The 14,402-nt window shown below is 34.7% G+C and overlaps 1 protein-coding gene across 1 annotated transcript in view; it reads left to right on the top strand.

Annotated features, from left to right (window-relative positions):
* The window catches only part of VCPIP1 (valosin containing protein interacting protein 1), a 30,375-nt gene that overhangs the window by 4,227 nt on the left and 11,746 nt on the right, over positions 1-14,402 (top strand). The window contains exon 2 of the mRNA XM_043602212.1: positions 7,031-7,117. Coding sequence (XP_043458147.1) covers positions 7,031-7,117 — 87 coding nt within the window. The remainder of the gene's footprint in view (positions 1-7,030; positions 7,118-14,402) is intronic.

The following is a 14,402-nucleotide window of genomic DNA, read 5'->3' as shown; positions in this document are numbered from 1 at the left end:
TGTGTATTTCTATCTCTTAGAGTTTTTAGTTTCTTAGAGACTGCATGAAATGTAGGAAAGATTGTGTGATCTTTGGAGTCCGAAAGACCTCGAATTTGGCTCCACTACTTATTAACTTAGTGATTCAGGCAAGCTGCTTGACTCCCCGATACTTCAGTTGCCTCTTTACAAAATGCCTTTTGTGGTTGATACACAGGGCAACAGTAAAATCCTCCTAGAACTGTGAAAATCAAATAACATCAGCAAAGAATGGATAAAATTAGATACATGCAGAAGGTAGTTTAAAAACTGGCAATCCTCCAGGTCAAAAACAGGAAAAGAAAAGGTCTTCCTCAGTAGAAGATGAACTCTTGAGGATGTGGCTCATTTCTTATCTAACCTTGGATGCTCAGTACCTAGTATAGTGCCCAGCAGGTTGTAGGCACTCTGAATGTTTTTGATTGGATTAAATAGATGACATTAACATGTCTAAAGAAAGGCTGTGTCAGCAGAAATGGAATGGATGGTCAGCATTGAACATTGAAAAAGAGTTGAAAAGCAGAATTTGGCACTGTTTATACACTACTGTACAAAGGGAAAAGATACATCATCTGGGGTTCATGAAAATTCTGGTAACTAGAAAGATAATCTCTAGGGGCTGGAATATTTGATCAGTCCTCACCATGGCCTGGCTGAAAGAACTGTATCCGTTTAGGGATTCTGTATTCATCAAGTATTCTGATCATTCATTTAACTTCCTAAGTATTGATGTACAGGTGAGAGCATACCTGTAGTCTTCACTTAGAAGACTGTGTTCTCCATTGTAGATAAATAAATTGGCAAGGGTGAGATTATGATCAGTACTGTAAAAGTCTGATTAGCATAATAATATATTTTATAATGAAAATTAGTAAAATGTAGTTCTGGTTTATAATTGGTCACTTTTTGAGTTTAGTTTGAGGTTTCTCAACCTGAATATCTGAGTACTAGACTGTTGACTGCAATGAGTTCAGTAAAGTAGTGTCTTCTTGTTATGATCCCTTTCCTCTTTACCTCCAACATTTATGTTGCTTCCCTTCTCAATACACAAATCTCTTTAAATCTTCTATTCCCAACACAAAATTTGAGCATAAAAAGAGTGTTTTGCTGATTTCATAGTGTAGCACTTGAGAGACTTTCTGCTGTAGTGTACTAAGACACTGCGTGGCCTGTATTAGTCCCTGTATTAAACATTAGTTTTTTTACCTCTAATTTTCTTATAACTGTATTTGAATTATGCAGAAGACATTCTTAATAAAAGCTGATGTGTTGGTAAAAATGTCAGTTTGGGGATAGTTATATATACACACAACCTTATGTAAAGAGTGCTGGAGAACTATTGATGTTTAGTTTGGAGAGGACTGGAAAATGGAAAATGACAGGGCTTATTTATAAAATTGCAAATTTCAAAATGCAGAAATTACTTTGTGAATTACCAGATGTGAACTGAGCTGTTATGAAAATAGTTCATCAAGCATTATGCTGTTTGAATTGTTGGCTCCTTCTCGTTTAGGTGTAGGCTTAAATACCACCTTAGAGAGGCTTTCTCCTGACTACCTTTTCTAAGGGTTTGAGAGACCTTTGCTAACCACTCTAAGTAGGCCCCCTCTCTCATGGTACCCAGTTCATTTCTCTTATAGCACCTATTACAGGTTTCCATTATCTTATTTGTTGGTTTACTTATTCATTTGCTTACCCCACCGTATTTATTATAAACTACTCAAAGGCAGAGATAGTAGTCTATACATGAATTTATACTATCATATTTTGAAGATTAAGTTAAACATTGATTCTGTTCCTTTCTGTGCTTAGCTACTTTGATATTTTTTACTTTCCTTCATATTTTTCAGTTATAAGATAATATTTTTAAAAATTCAAAGAATTTAAGTGTGTATAAAGTAAAATATGATAGTTGCCTGTAACATTTTTACTCCCCAGAGACTGTGTGTGTGTGTGTGTGTGTGTGTGTGTGTGATAAATACATCATTTAATGCTAATGATGCTGCTAAAAGTTGTATGGGCTGGATATACTTCAGGGATTCAGTATAAGGAGAAAAACAGGCATGCCTTTCTTAGAAATGGTTTTGACTACTGATAAAGTAGATCCATTTTTAGATGGGAGGATCTGCAAGAAGGGTGGAGTGATGGCAATGGTTCTTTCAGCTAATGAATACCCTTAGGAGTATTTCTAGTAGAAACAGTCCCATGTTCCTAGTTTAAATTTACATTTTGGCCAGTTTATTTTATGGTCATAGATATTGGAGTTCAGAGTTAATGTTTAGTACCTTTGGGCATCTTTAAAAATATAAAGGGGGGGGGCATTTAAAAATATATTTCATTTCATTACTCAGCCATAAAGAAAGAACGAGATCTTGCCATTTGCAACAATATGGATGGACCTAGAGGGTATTATGCTAAGTAAAATAAGACAGAGTAAGACAAATACCATATGATTTTACATGTATGCAGAATCTAAAAAACAAAACAAAAAAGCAGAAACAGACCCATAAATACAGAAAACAAACTGACGGTCGTGGGGATGGGAAGTGGGCCAAATGGGTGAAGGGGCATGGGAGGTACAGTCTTCTAGTTGCAGAATGAAAAAGTCATGGGGATGAAAGTTAAAGCCTAGGGACTATAGTCAGCGGTATTGTAATAGTGTATGGTGGTAGCTACACTTATGTTGAGTGTAGCATAACCTATAGAGTTGTCAAATCATGGTGTTACACACCTGAAACTAATGTAACATTGTGTGTCAATTATGCCTCAATAAAAACACATAAATAAATTACATATAGGTGTTAGAATTTAAAATTTGCTCACTTTATAAATTGCAAAGTAGAAACTTCAAATTGCCTTTTTAAAAATCTAGTTAGAAAATTAGAATGACGGGGGTGCCTGTGTGGCTCAGTCTGTTGAGTGTCTGACTCTTTATTTCAACTCAGGTCATGATCCTGGGGTTGTAGGATTGAACCCCACATTGTTTAGTGTGGAGCCTGCTTGGGGTTCTCTCTCTCTGTCCCTCTGCCCCTCTTCCCCAAATAAAAAAAAGATTGGAATGATGAGCTTAAAGCCCACTTTTAACCCCATGATTTTATTAGTAGTAAAAGTTAGAAAAATGAAAATTTTAAAAATGTTTCATTTTAACATGCTTTTTAAAAATTAAATATTGCTTCTTAAGGAGGAAAAAAGTCAGATAAACCAAAAGAAAAACCATCTGTAATATCACTGCCATATATAACTTAGGAGAACTGAAGATTTTTAGGAGGAAGACAAAGTTTGGACAGAGATTATTGATGGTGATACAGACTTTTTTCTACATTTATACATACACACAATATGTTGAATATAAATATTTTACTGTTCACTGTGGAGAAACAAATGAATTATAAAGTAAAATTGGGGCACCTGGGTGGCTCAGTTGGTTAAGCATCCAGCTCTTCGGACTTCAGCTAAGGTCATGATCTCACAGTTTGTGAGTTCGAGCCCCACATTGGGCTCTGCACTGACAGCATGGAGCCTGCTTGGGATTCTCTCTCTGTCCCTCTTTCTCTGCCCCTCCCTTGCTTGTGTGCTCTGTTTCTCTTTCTCTTAAAATGAATAAATTAAAAAATTTTTTTAATAAAATAAAAGTAAAATTAATTGAGGACTAACAATATGAATTAATACAATATTTGTTCAATGTTTTACCAAGCTTTTCCTATTCTCCAAGAGTTTGCTTTCTAATGAAATGGTAGAAAAATAATTCTTTCCCTTTTTTGTAAGATTACTCTTAGTAACTTTCAAATAGACAATACAGTATTAACTATAGTCACCATGCTGTACTTTACATTCCCATGACTTATTTATTTGATAACTGGAAGTTTGTACCTAAAAGTCTTTTCCTTTGTTTTTGCTGTGATTTTTTTTATTAGATTCATGAAGAGGTATAGATGGTTCCATTAGTTATATTTTATCAGTATTGACACTGAAGAACAGTTATCATGGTGCTGCTTCAGTTAAGTTTTTCTGAACTTATTTGAGCACTGTTAAAAGGAAAAACATCATTTATACTGTTCATTCATGTACATTCATTCAGTGAATGTTAAGAATGATACTGTCTACCTAGCACCGTGCCAGGCCCTGGAAATAGAAAGTCAGATAGACCAGTGACCTTTTCCTGACTTTGAAAGGCTAGTCTAGAAGGGGAAACAGAAAAATACACTAAATTACCCTGTAGTGTGATGAGGGCTGTGGTACTCATATGCATAGGAGTAGCAAGGAAGGTACCTACCTATCCACCACTCTGAAGAATGCTAGAGAAAGTGACACCTAAATTGAGTTTTAAAGAATATATAGCAATTATTGGCCATTGGGAACCAGAGAGCATTTTGGTGGTGTTGCTTTGTAAAACTCAAGTTTTAGGGTATGATGTGAGATGTGGGATAGGAGAGAATGCAAGGGTTACTCTTATCTGCCATGAAAAAGGAGCTTGGACTTTACCTTATGTTTTTGGGGGAACCATTAAAGGTGCCACTCTGAAGGTATTATGGAGGAGGGATTTGAGAACAAGATTGGAGGGAAAACCAGTTAAGGAGATGGTGGCAGTAATTCGAATAGGAGACAGGCCTGAACCAGGGCAATTGTAGAATTGATGGAGACAAATGCAGTGGAGAGCCATATGATGCTAATGGGGCTCTTGTGCAGAATGTCACAATCCATTTTTCCTGACCTCTAATTTCTTTTTTTGGTTCTATTGCCAACAAATGGAAGTATCTGTATACCAAAGGAAATAATTTGCCTACTTTTTCCTCCTAACCAGTTGTTGATGCCATGGATTTCTGTAAGAAAAGACTGCGGATAGTTCTGTCAAATTTGTAGTAACACAATTTGACCTCTGGTAGAGGTTTAATATCAATGGAAAGGGTAGGTTTAAGCTTTGGAATGATACACAGGATTCCAATCCTGGCTCTGCCACTTACTAGCTGTTTGATCTTGGGAGAATTGGTTAAACTCTGAGCTTGTTTCTTTTTCTGTAAAATAGGACTTAGTTGTGATGAAAAAATGAAACTGTAAAGTTCCAGCTCAAAGCTGGGTAGATAATAGAGGTTTTGATTTATTTATCCTTCCCTTAAGCAACAGAGCATGCATACTCAGTGGGGCCACATATTGCTCTCAAAGGGGGTGAATTTGGTTCTTGGGAGATGGAGAGAGTAAAAAAAACTTTAATGAATAAAATTCTGATGTAGTACATAGACAAACAGTATATCTGTATATCTGTAGTATTCAAATGTAATGAAGGAGGCAGCATAGGAATATAGTGTCTTAAAAGGGTCCTTAGGAACAATTAAAAAAAAGAAGGATCCTTAGAGGGACAGAATGAAAACAAGATTAATAACCACTCCAGTAGAGTTCTAATCGGTTAGAGTTCCAGAATAGTTAAGGAATAGGAATAGTTAAGTTATGTAAAGCACTAAGAAATGTCATTTTTTTTTTTTACTAGTATTTAATGGTGGTCAATTCTGAAGAGTTCCCTAATTTGAGACCTGTTCAGACTTTTACCAAAAAAACTTAAGTGCTACCATTATAATGTTTTACGTTTTCCAAATAAATTGTATTCTGATATTTTATAAAATAGTACAAAGTAATATTGATAAGTAAATGAAAGGTTATCATAGAAATAATTCATCCAAATGAAGTCTAATGATAAATTCAGCAACCAGAACTTCTACTAGAAGTTATTAACATTCTGTATTTGGGGATTTTATTAATATTAAAATTTTAAATGTGTATGCCCACCCTTAAATTTAGCCATTTTCTGGTAATACTGTATCATTAATGAATGAAGTGTTTGTGTGTAAGTAAATGTTCTATTCAACCGAAACTTTAAGTGCCTGGCCTTTTAAAATTTGCATACTTTAAACTGATGTACTGAATAACTTTAGCCAACTGCCATGCAAATTCCTATTCTTGTTTATAAATGTGGGAAGGGGTTAGAGCTCTGAGAGATTGCATGTACATAGTGATTAAGCCTCATCATCAGTAACCTCCATTCAAAACTCAGACCCAGTATAATCTTCTAGTAGGAAAAATAAAAACCTTTCTTTGTTAAGATTAACTTAAAAAATTCTGATCGTACATGTACATTATCAGATGAGAAAATAGTGAAAGTATAAGGAAACAAAAACAACCATTCCTGTAGTTACCAGAAGTAACTATTATGTTCTTTCCATTCTTTATTACCTTTTTGAACAGTGATTATCATTCTTAACTTTTATTTGAACCTTCTTATTGAATAGTCACTGTCAAAGGATGTTCTTGAAAAAATATTTTCGTGAAATGGTGATTTGATTGCGGACATTTTGTGGACTTCTAAAGGTTCTTCTAAATCTCTTCAACAAGTCATTTCCCCTCTAAATTTCTATTTTAAAAAGTCAACTTTGGAACAACACAATACAACATCAATTACTTATCTTCAGTCTACCTATAGACTTTTCTCCCTAGCCTCTTTCATCTATTTTTGTTTAGTTTTAACATAAATATAGAATGTTCTGTATTCTACTTATTAAAAATAAATATCTTCCTATCACTCTCTCTGTTGGTTTAGTTCAGTGTTGAGAAATACTTTCCTTTGAGTTGGATTGAGTCTTCAGATACATTTTGTTTCATATGCCCAGTATTGACTCATGCAGTTTTAAAGACATTTTTGAATTAGTTTCTACATTTAAAAATAGGGAGAATTCACATGAAAAACCTAGCTTTCTGGCTTCTGAAAAGCCAGATGGTCTTACAGCATTGGGCTTACACTCTGCTATGATAGCACTTGGCAGTCAGTGGCTGCCACCTTTAGATAGGTCATGGATTTTCTAGTTTACCGCAGTCCCATCACTCCATATCATCTCCTTATGTTATACCAAGCTGCATCACTTATTTAGGAGATCTACCTTGCAATCTCTGTTCAAGGTTAATCATTAAGCAACACTGGGTGGAATTCTTTTGTTTGTTGCTAATACTGTTTGTTTTTATTTTACAGGAGAAGATGTATGGTCTTATGCAAAGGGGCTTCCTCACATGTTCCAGCAGGGTGGAGTGTTCTACAATATTATGAAGAAAACCATGGGTATAGTTAATATATGATTTTATTCTTAGATAATATCTCCATTTAAGCTATTATAAGATTAAGAAAGATCAGATAGTATTCTTCTAAAAGCTATTTCCAGGGCACCTGGGTGGCTCATTTGGTTGAGCATCCATCCGACTCTTGATTTTGGCTCAGGTCATGATCCCAGGGTCATGGGATCAAGCCTTTTGTTGAGCTATGTGACAGACGCTGAGCCTACTTAAGATTCTCTCTCTTTCTCTCTTCTCTGCCCCTCTCCCCTGCTCATGCTTGCTTTCTCTCTGAAACAAAAAAATTAAATAAAAATAAGGCTATTTCCAACATTTATTTTAGGTATATATTCTTCAGCAGTCTGCCTAATTAAAGTGGATTATTCTCTTGATATGGTCAGCTATATTTTCTGCTATAATATTACAAAAAGTCTCCTATCACTTTCTTGCTCCTATTTTCTCATTAAATTATGTATATGATTCTAAGGACAAATTGTGAAATTAGAAGTAGAATTGATTGTAATGCTAGTGACTTCCAGAACCAGATAATACAGTATTTTTGTTGTTGTTGTTGTTATTGTTGTTGTGTTTTGGCTATTCTTATTATATACCTCAGTGTTTTCTGGATTTTAAGAAATAGTTCATTTTATGTATTTAACTTCTCATATTGTATATGCATTGTTTGTAAAGATATATGCAAGTATGCAACTTCAGAGTTTTAAGGTCTTAAGAGAAATGTTGGCAATGTGTGTGTGTGTGTTTGGATCTCACATGTTTTTTCAAAGATTTGATGTGAATAATTTTGGCCCCACACTTTATCACTCTGGCTTTTCTCATTTTTCCACCTACCGGACCTCTGTAGACATTAAGTGCACAGTCACTATTTATGGATTTTATCTCTTACACACCTTTTTTTCCTTCTTACAAAAACAACCCAACTTGGCTGTTGTAGAAATGTTCAAACATATGTAAAAGTAGCAAGAATAATATAATGAACCCCTGTTAACCCACCACTTGTCTTCAGCAATTCTCAGTACATTTCTATTTACATCAACTGGACTATTTTAAAAGAAATCCAGACATAATATAATTTCATCTGTAAGAACTTTAGTATGTATCTCTAAAAGTAAGAACTTTCCTTAAAAAATTACAATATATTATCACATATTAAAAACATGAAAAATAATTTTTAAAACATCACCAAATATCCAGTGAGTGTTTAAATTTCCTTGATTTTTGATTGTCTCCATTTTTTTTTTCTTTTCTTTTATTTGAATCAGGGACCAAAGAATGGCTGGCTTCCTTCCTTTCTCCCTTGATCTTACTTCTTTCATTCCTTTCTTTCTAAGACAGGATTGTTGAAGCATATTTGCATATAATAAAATTCACCCTTTGTAGGTATTCAGTGTAATATGAATTTTGACAAACATATACAGCCCAGTAGCCACCACCACAGTCAAGATACAGAACATTTCCATCATTCCAAAAAGTTGCCTTGTGCTCCGTTCTAATGAATCCCTTACCCCTACCCCTAGGCCCTGACAACCACTGATTTTATTTCTGTCTCTTTATGTTTGCTTTTTTCATTATTGCCATATAAATGGATTAATTTAATACAACCCTTTGTGTCTGGCTTCTTTGATTTAGCACAGGGGTTGGCAAACTACTGCTTGTGGGCCATATCAGGTCTGCTGCCCGTTGTGTATAAAGTTTTATCAGAACACAGCCAAAAAGAACACAGCCATACTCACATTGTCTATGGCTGCTTTCACACTACAATGGCAGAGTTGAATAGTTGTAACAGAGACTATATAGTCTGAAAACATAAAGTATTTACTGTGTTGTTCCATTACAGGAAAAATTTGCCAATTTCTGTTTTAGCTTAATGCTTTTGAGATTCATCTATCTGGTTGCATATATTAGTAGTTCATTGTTTTTTATGCTGAGTAATACTCCATTGGACATGGATATGTAACATTTTTAAAAATCCATAACCAATTGAAGGACATTTGGATTATTTTCAGTTTTGGTCTACTATGGATAAGGCCACCATAAACATTTGTGAACAGGTCTTTGTGTGTGGACATATGTTTCACTTCCCTTTTGTAAATACCTATGAATGGGATTGCTGAGTCATATGGTAAGTGTATGTTTATCTTTATAAGAAGCTTCCAAACCATTTTCCAAAGTAGCAGGATCATTTTTTATTCCTACTAGCACTGCATTGGAGTTCCAGTTGCTCTGTATCTTTCTTTACCAACACTTGGTAGTATCAGTTTTTGTTTTTAAAACGATTTTAATAGGTTTATAGTACTATCTCATAGTGGTTTTAATTTGCATTTCCCTAATATCCAATGATGTTGACCATCTTCTCATATGCTTATTTGCTTCCTACTTCTTCCTTTGCTCATTTGTTTAAAATGTTTTATTTATTTTTGAGAGAGTGTGATTAGGGTAGGGGCAGAGAGAGTGGGACAGAGGATTGGAAGTGAGCTCTGCTCTGACACCAGTGGGCCCTATGTGGGGCTCAAACTCATGAAATGTGAGATCATGACCTGAACCAAAGCCGGACGCTCAACTGACAGCCATCCAGGCACCCCATCCTTTGCTCATCTTTAAATTGGCTTGAATCTTTATTTTAAGTTGAGTTTTGAGAGTTCTTTATATATTCTAGGCACACATCATTTATCAGGTAAGTGTTCTGCAAATATTTTCTCCCAGTTTGTAATTGGTGTTTTCATTCTCTTAACAGTATCTTTTGAAGATCAGAGATTTCAATTTTGATAACCAATTTAACAATTTTTTTCTTTCATGATTTATACTTTTTGTGCCCTATCCAAACAATCCTTACCTAATCAAAGGTCACAAAATTTTTCTTCTATGTTTTCTTCTAGGGGTTTTTATAGTTTTAGGTTTTGTATTTAGGTTTATGATCTATTTCAAGTTGATTTTTTTATATGTCACAAGGTATGAGTTGAGGTTCATTTTTTTATGTATGGACATCCAATTGTGCCAGCACTGTTTGTTGTAAACAGTATGCCTTGTCCATTGAATTACTTTGGTAGCTTCATCAAAAATCAACTGACCATGGGTTATACACTTGAAAAGGGTATATGCAAAATATAGCATCAGTAAAATTATTTTTAAAAATCAATTGACCATGTATATGTGGGTCTGTTTTTAGATATTATTTTCTGATTTGTTGATCTATATGTCTCTCCTTTAACAAATACTGTAGTCTTGATTACAGTATCATTATAGTAATTCTTGAAATCAGTTGGTATGAGTCTTCCATTTTTATTCTTTTTTTTCTATTTTCTAAAAGTTTTAATTTAAATTCCATTTGACATACAGTGTAATAATTAGTTTCAGGTATACAATATAGTGATTCAACACTTCCATACAACACTTAGTGCTCATCACAACAAGTGCACTCCTTAATGCCCAAACCTATTTAACTCATCCCCCACCCACCTCCCCTTTGGTAACCATTAGTTTGTTCTCTGTAGTTAAGAGTCTGTTTCTTGATTTGCCTCTCCCTCACCCCCCTTTTTTCCCTTTGCTCATTTGTTTCTTAAATTCCACATGAGTGAAATCACATGGTATTTGTCTTTCTCTGACTTATTTTACTTAGCATAATACTTTTTAGCTCTGTCTATGTCATTGCAAACATCTTTATTCTTTACCAAAAAAATTTTTTGGATATTTTAGGTGCTTTGCTTATCCATATAAATTTTAGAATCAACCTGTCAGTTTCTATAAAAAAAATCTGGGATTTTTACTGTGATTTGTTGACGATATAGATCAAATTGAGGATAATTGATATTTTTACATCAATTCTTCTCATTTCAGGAAAACTTTGTTTTTCTCCATTTATTTAAGCATTCTTTAATTTCTGTCATCAAAATTTTGTAATTTTCAGTATACAATTCTTGGAAATCCTAAATATTTCATGTTTTGGGAATGCTTGTAAAAGATGCTTTTTAAAAATTCCAGTTTCCTTTTGTTCTTTGCTAGTGCATAGAAAATTGATTTTTATGCATTGACCTTGTATCCTGTCACTTGCTAAATTCACATATTCTAGTAGCTTTTGATCAGATTCTATGGGATTGTCTGTGTAGGTTATCATATCTTTTGCAAGTAAAAAAGTTATTTTTTTCCTTTTCAGTTAGTATGCCTTGTATTTCTCTCTCTTGCCTTATTGCACTGGCTATAAGTTCATTGTGGAATAGGAGTGGTGACAGTGGTGATCTTTGGGGGCAGGCATTAGCATTCAGCCTCTAGGTTTTTCAGGTTGAAGACATTCCTTTCAATTGGTAGTTTACTGAGAATTTATATTTTGAATGGATGTTGAATTTTATTAGGTGCTCTCTTCCTGCATCTATTGAGATGATCTTATGGTTTTTCTCTTTAGTTTATCGATAGGGTGAATTATATTGATTTTTGGATGTTGAGTCAACTTTGCGGCTGGATTCAAATCACTTATTTTGTTGAGTGTTTTGTGACTTATGTGGGTATGATGGCATGTAATTTTTTTTAATGTTTATTTATTTTGAGAGAGAGAGAGAAAGAGACAGAGAGCATAAGTTGGGGAGAGGCAGAGAGAATGGGAGAGAGATTCCCAAGCAGGCTCCACACGATCAGAGCAGAGCCCAACACAGGGCTCGATCCCATGAACCGAGAGATCGTGACCTGAACCAAAATCAAGAGAGACATTTGACCAACTGAGCCACCCAGATACCCCAGAATGTAGTTGTCTTGTAATGACCGTTTAATCAGGGTAATATTGGCTTCATAAAATAGAGTTGAGAAGTGTTTGTTTCTCTTTTGTTTTCAGGTAGATTTTGTAATAACTGATATTATTTCTTTTTTTTTCCCCTTCAAATTTTTATTTAAATTCTAGTCAGTTTACGTACAGTGCAGTATTGCTTTCAGGAGTAGAATTCAATGACTTATCACTTATGTACAACACCCAGTGCTTATCATAACAAGTGCCCTCCTTAATACCCATCACCCATCTCTTTCATTCCTCCCCCACCTTCCTCCATCAGCCCTCAGTTCTTTATCATTAGGAGTCTCTTACAGTTTGTTTCCCTCTCTCTTTTTTTCTCTCCCTCCCATCCTTTCATCTCTTTTCTTCCTTAAATTCCATGTATGAGTTAAATCATAATGGTATTTGTCTTTCTCTCCCTGACTTACTTCACACTCTGGCTCCGTCCATGTCATTGCAAATGGCAAGATTTCATTCTTTTTTATGACTGGATAATATTCCAGTGTGTGTGTGTGTGTGTATGTGTGTGTGTGTGTGTGTGTTTACCACATTTTCTTCATCCATTCATCAGTTGATGGACATTTGGGCTCTTTCCATAGTTTGGCTGTTGTTGATAATGCTGGTATAAACATTGGGGTGCCTGTACCCCTTTGAGTCTATTTTTTTGTATCCTATAGATAACTACCTAGTAGTGCAATTACTGGATTGTAGGGTAGTTCTGTTTTTTAACTTTTTGAGGAACCTCCATACTGTTTTCTAGAGGATATTATTTCTTTCTTAACTATTTGGTAGAATCCATCAGTGAAGCCATTTGTGCTTGGAATTTTCTTTGCTGGACATTTTAAACTATGAATTTAATTTCTTTAATAGAGTCCTCTTAAGGTTATGTCTTTTTTCTTGAGTAAGCTTTGTTAGTTTTATTTTTCAATAAATCTATCCATTTCATCCAAGTTATCAATTTTATTGGCATAAAATTATTTATAATCTTCCCTTACTATCTATTTAATATCTGTAAAGTCTCTAACTCTTTCATTTTGATGTAGGTAAATCTGTGCCTCTCTTGTTTTGCTGGCCAATCCAGCTAATGGTTTATCAGTTTTATTGATCTTTTCAAAGAAACAGGTTTTGGTTTCACAGCTTTTCTCTATTTTTATTTTCTAATAAAGGTAGAATTATTTAAATTTAAAGCTATAAATTTCTCTCTTAACATCCTCCCCTCTTTTTTTAATCCTTTTCTTTTTGACTTTCCATTTTCACTTTATTCTACATCCTGAACTATATTGATACCAGCTAATAGTTTTTTTAAAAGTTAGTATTTAATTAGGATTGATTATGGTGTTTTCAGTAATTAGGGTAAGTATGCAGTGTCTTTCATGCAACTGAAAGTAACTTCCCTCAGTTTTTTGTGTGTGGGAGGGAGGAGGTGGATGATTGTGGGGATGACTCTTGATTATTTTCTGAATACTTATATGTTTCTGGTTTGAAATTATTTTTAAACTGTTAGCTGTAATGCTAAGACAATTTAATAAAGAAAGAATAATTTTTTCAACAAATGGTGCTGGGATAACTGGATAGTTACACACAAAAGAATGAAATTTGACCTCTACCTCACACCAAATGTATCCACCACCAGAGTATAGGAAGTAAAACTAGAAAACTCTTAGAAAAAAACATAGGCCTAAAACTTCCTGACTTTGGATTTGGCAAAACCTTAGATATGACACCAAAAGTACAAGCAACGAAAGAAAAAAGTAGGAAAATAAAAAGCAAACTTTTGGGGGCGCCTGGGTGGCTCAGTCGGTTAAGCGTCCGACTTCGGCTCAGGTCACGATCTCGCGGTATGTGAGTTCGAGCCCCGCGTCGGGCTCTGTGCTGACTGCTCAGAGCCTGGAGCTTGTTTCAGATTCTGTGTCTCCCTCTCTTTCTGACCCTCCCCTGTTCATGCTCTGTCTCTCTCTGTCGCAAAAATAAATAAACGTTAAAAAAAAAAACAAACTTTTGTGCTACAAAGGACACCATCAAGAAAGTGAAAAGACAGCCCACAGAATGGGAGAAAATTTTTGCAAATTATGTACCTGATAATAGATTTGCATCTAGAATATAAAGAACTCATCAGTAAAAAGGCAACTAACTCAATTAAAAGATGGGCAAAATCTGAATAGATGTTTCTCCAAAGAAAATATATAAACAGCCAGTAAGTACATGAACTGATGTTCGGATGCTCAGCATCATTAACCAGAGAAATGCAAATCAAAACCACAACGAGGTAGTACTTCACACTCACTAGTATGGCTATAATTAAAGAGGCAGATAACAAGAACTATTGGCAAGGAGATGTAGAGAAACTGGAACCCTCGTACTGCTGGTAGGAATGTAAAATGGTACAGTGAGTTGGGAAAACAGTCTGACAGTTCCTCAAAAGATTTAACATGGTTACAACCCAGCAATTCTACTCTTAGGTGTATAACCAAGAGAAATGAAACTTGTCCACACAAAACTTGTACACAGATGGTCATAATAACAC

This window comes from Prionailurus bengalensis, chromosome F2, assembly GCF_016509475.1.
Source record: "Prionailurus bengalensis isolate Pbe53 chromosome F2, Fcat_Pben_1.1_paternal_pri, whole genome shotgun sequence".
NCBI lineage: Eukaryota > Metazoa > Chordata > Mammalia > Carnivora > Felidae > Prionailurus > Prionailurus bengalensis.
This window is presented reverse-complemented; position numbering and strand designations above follow the sequence as displayed.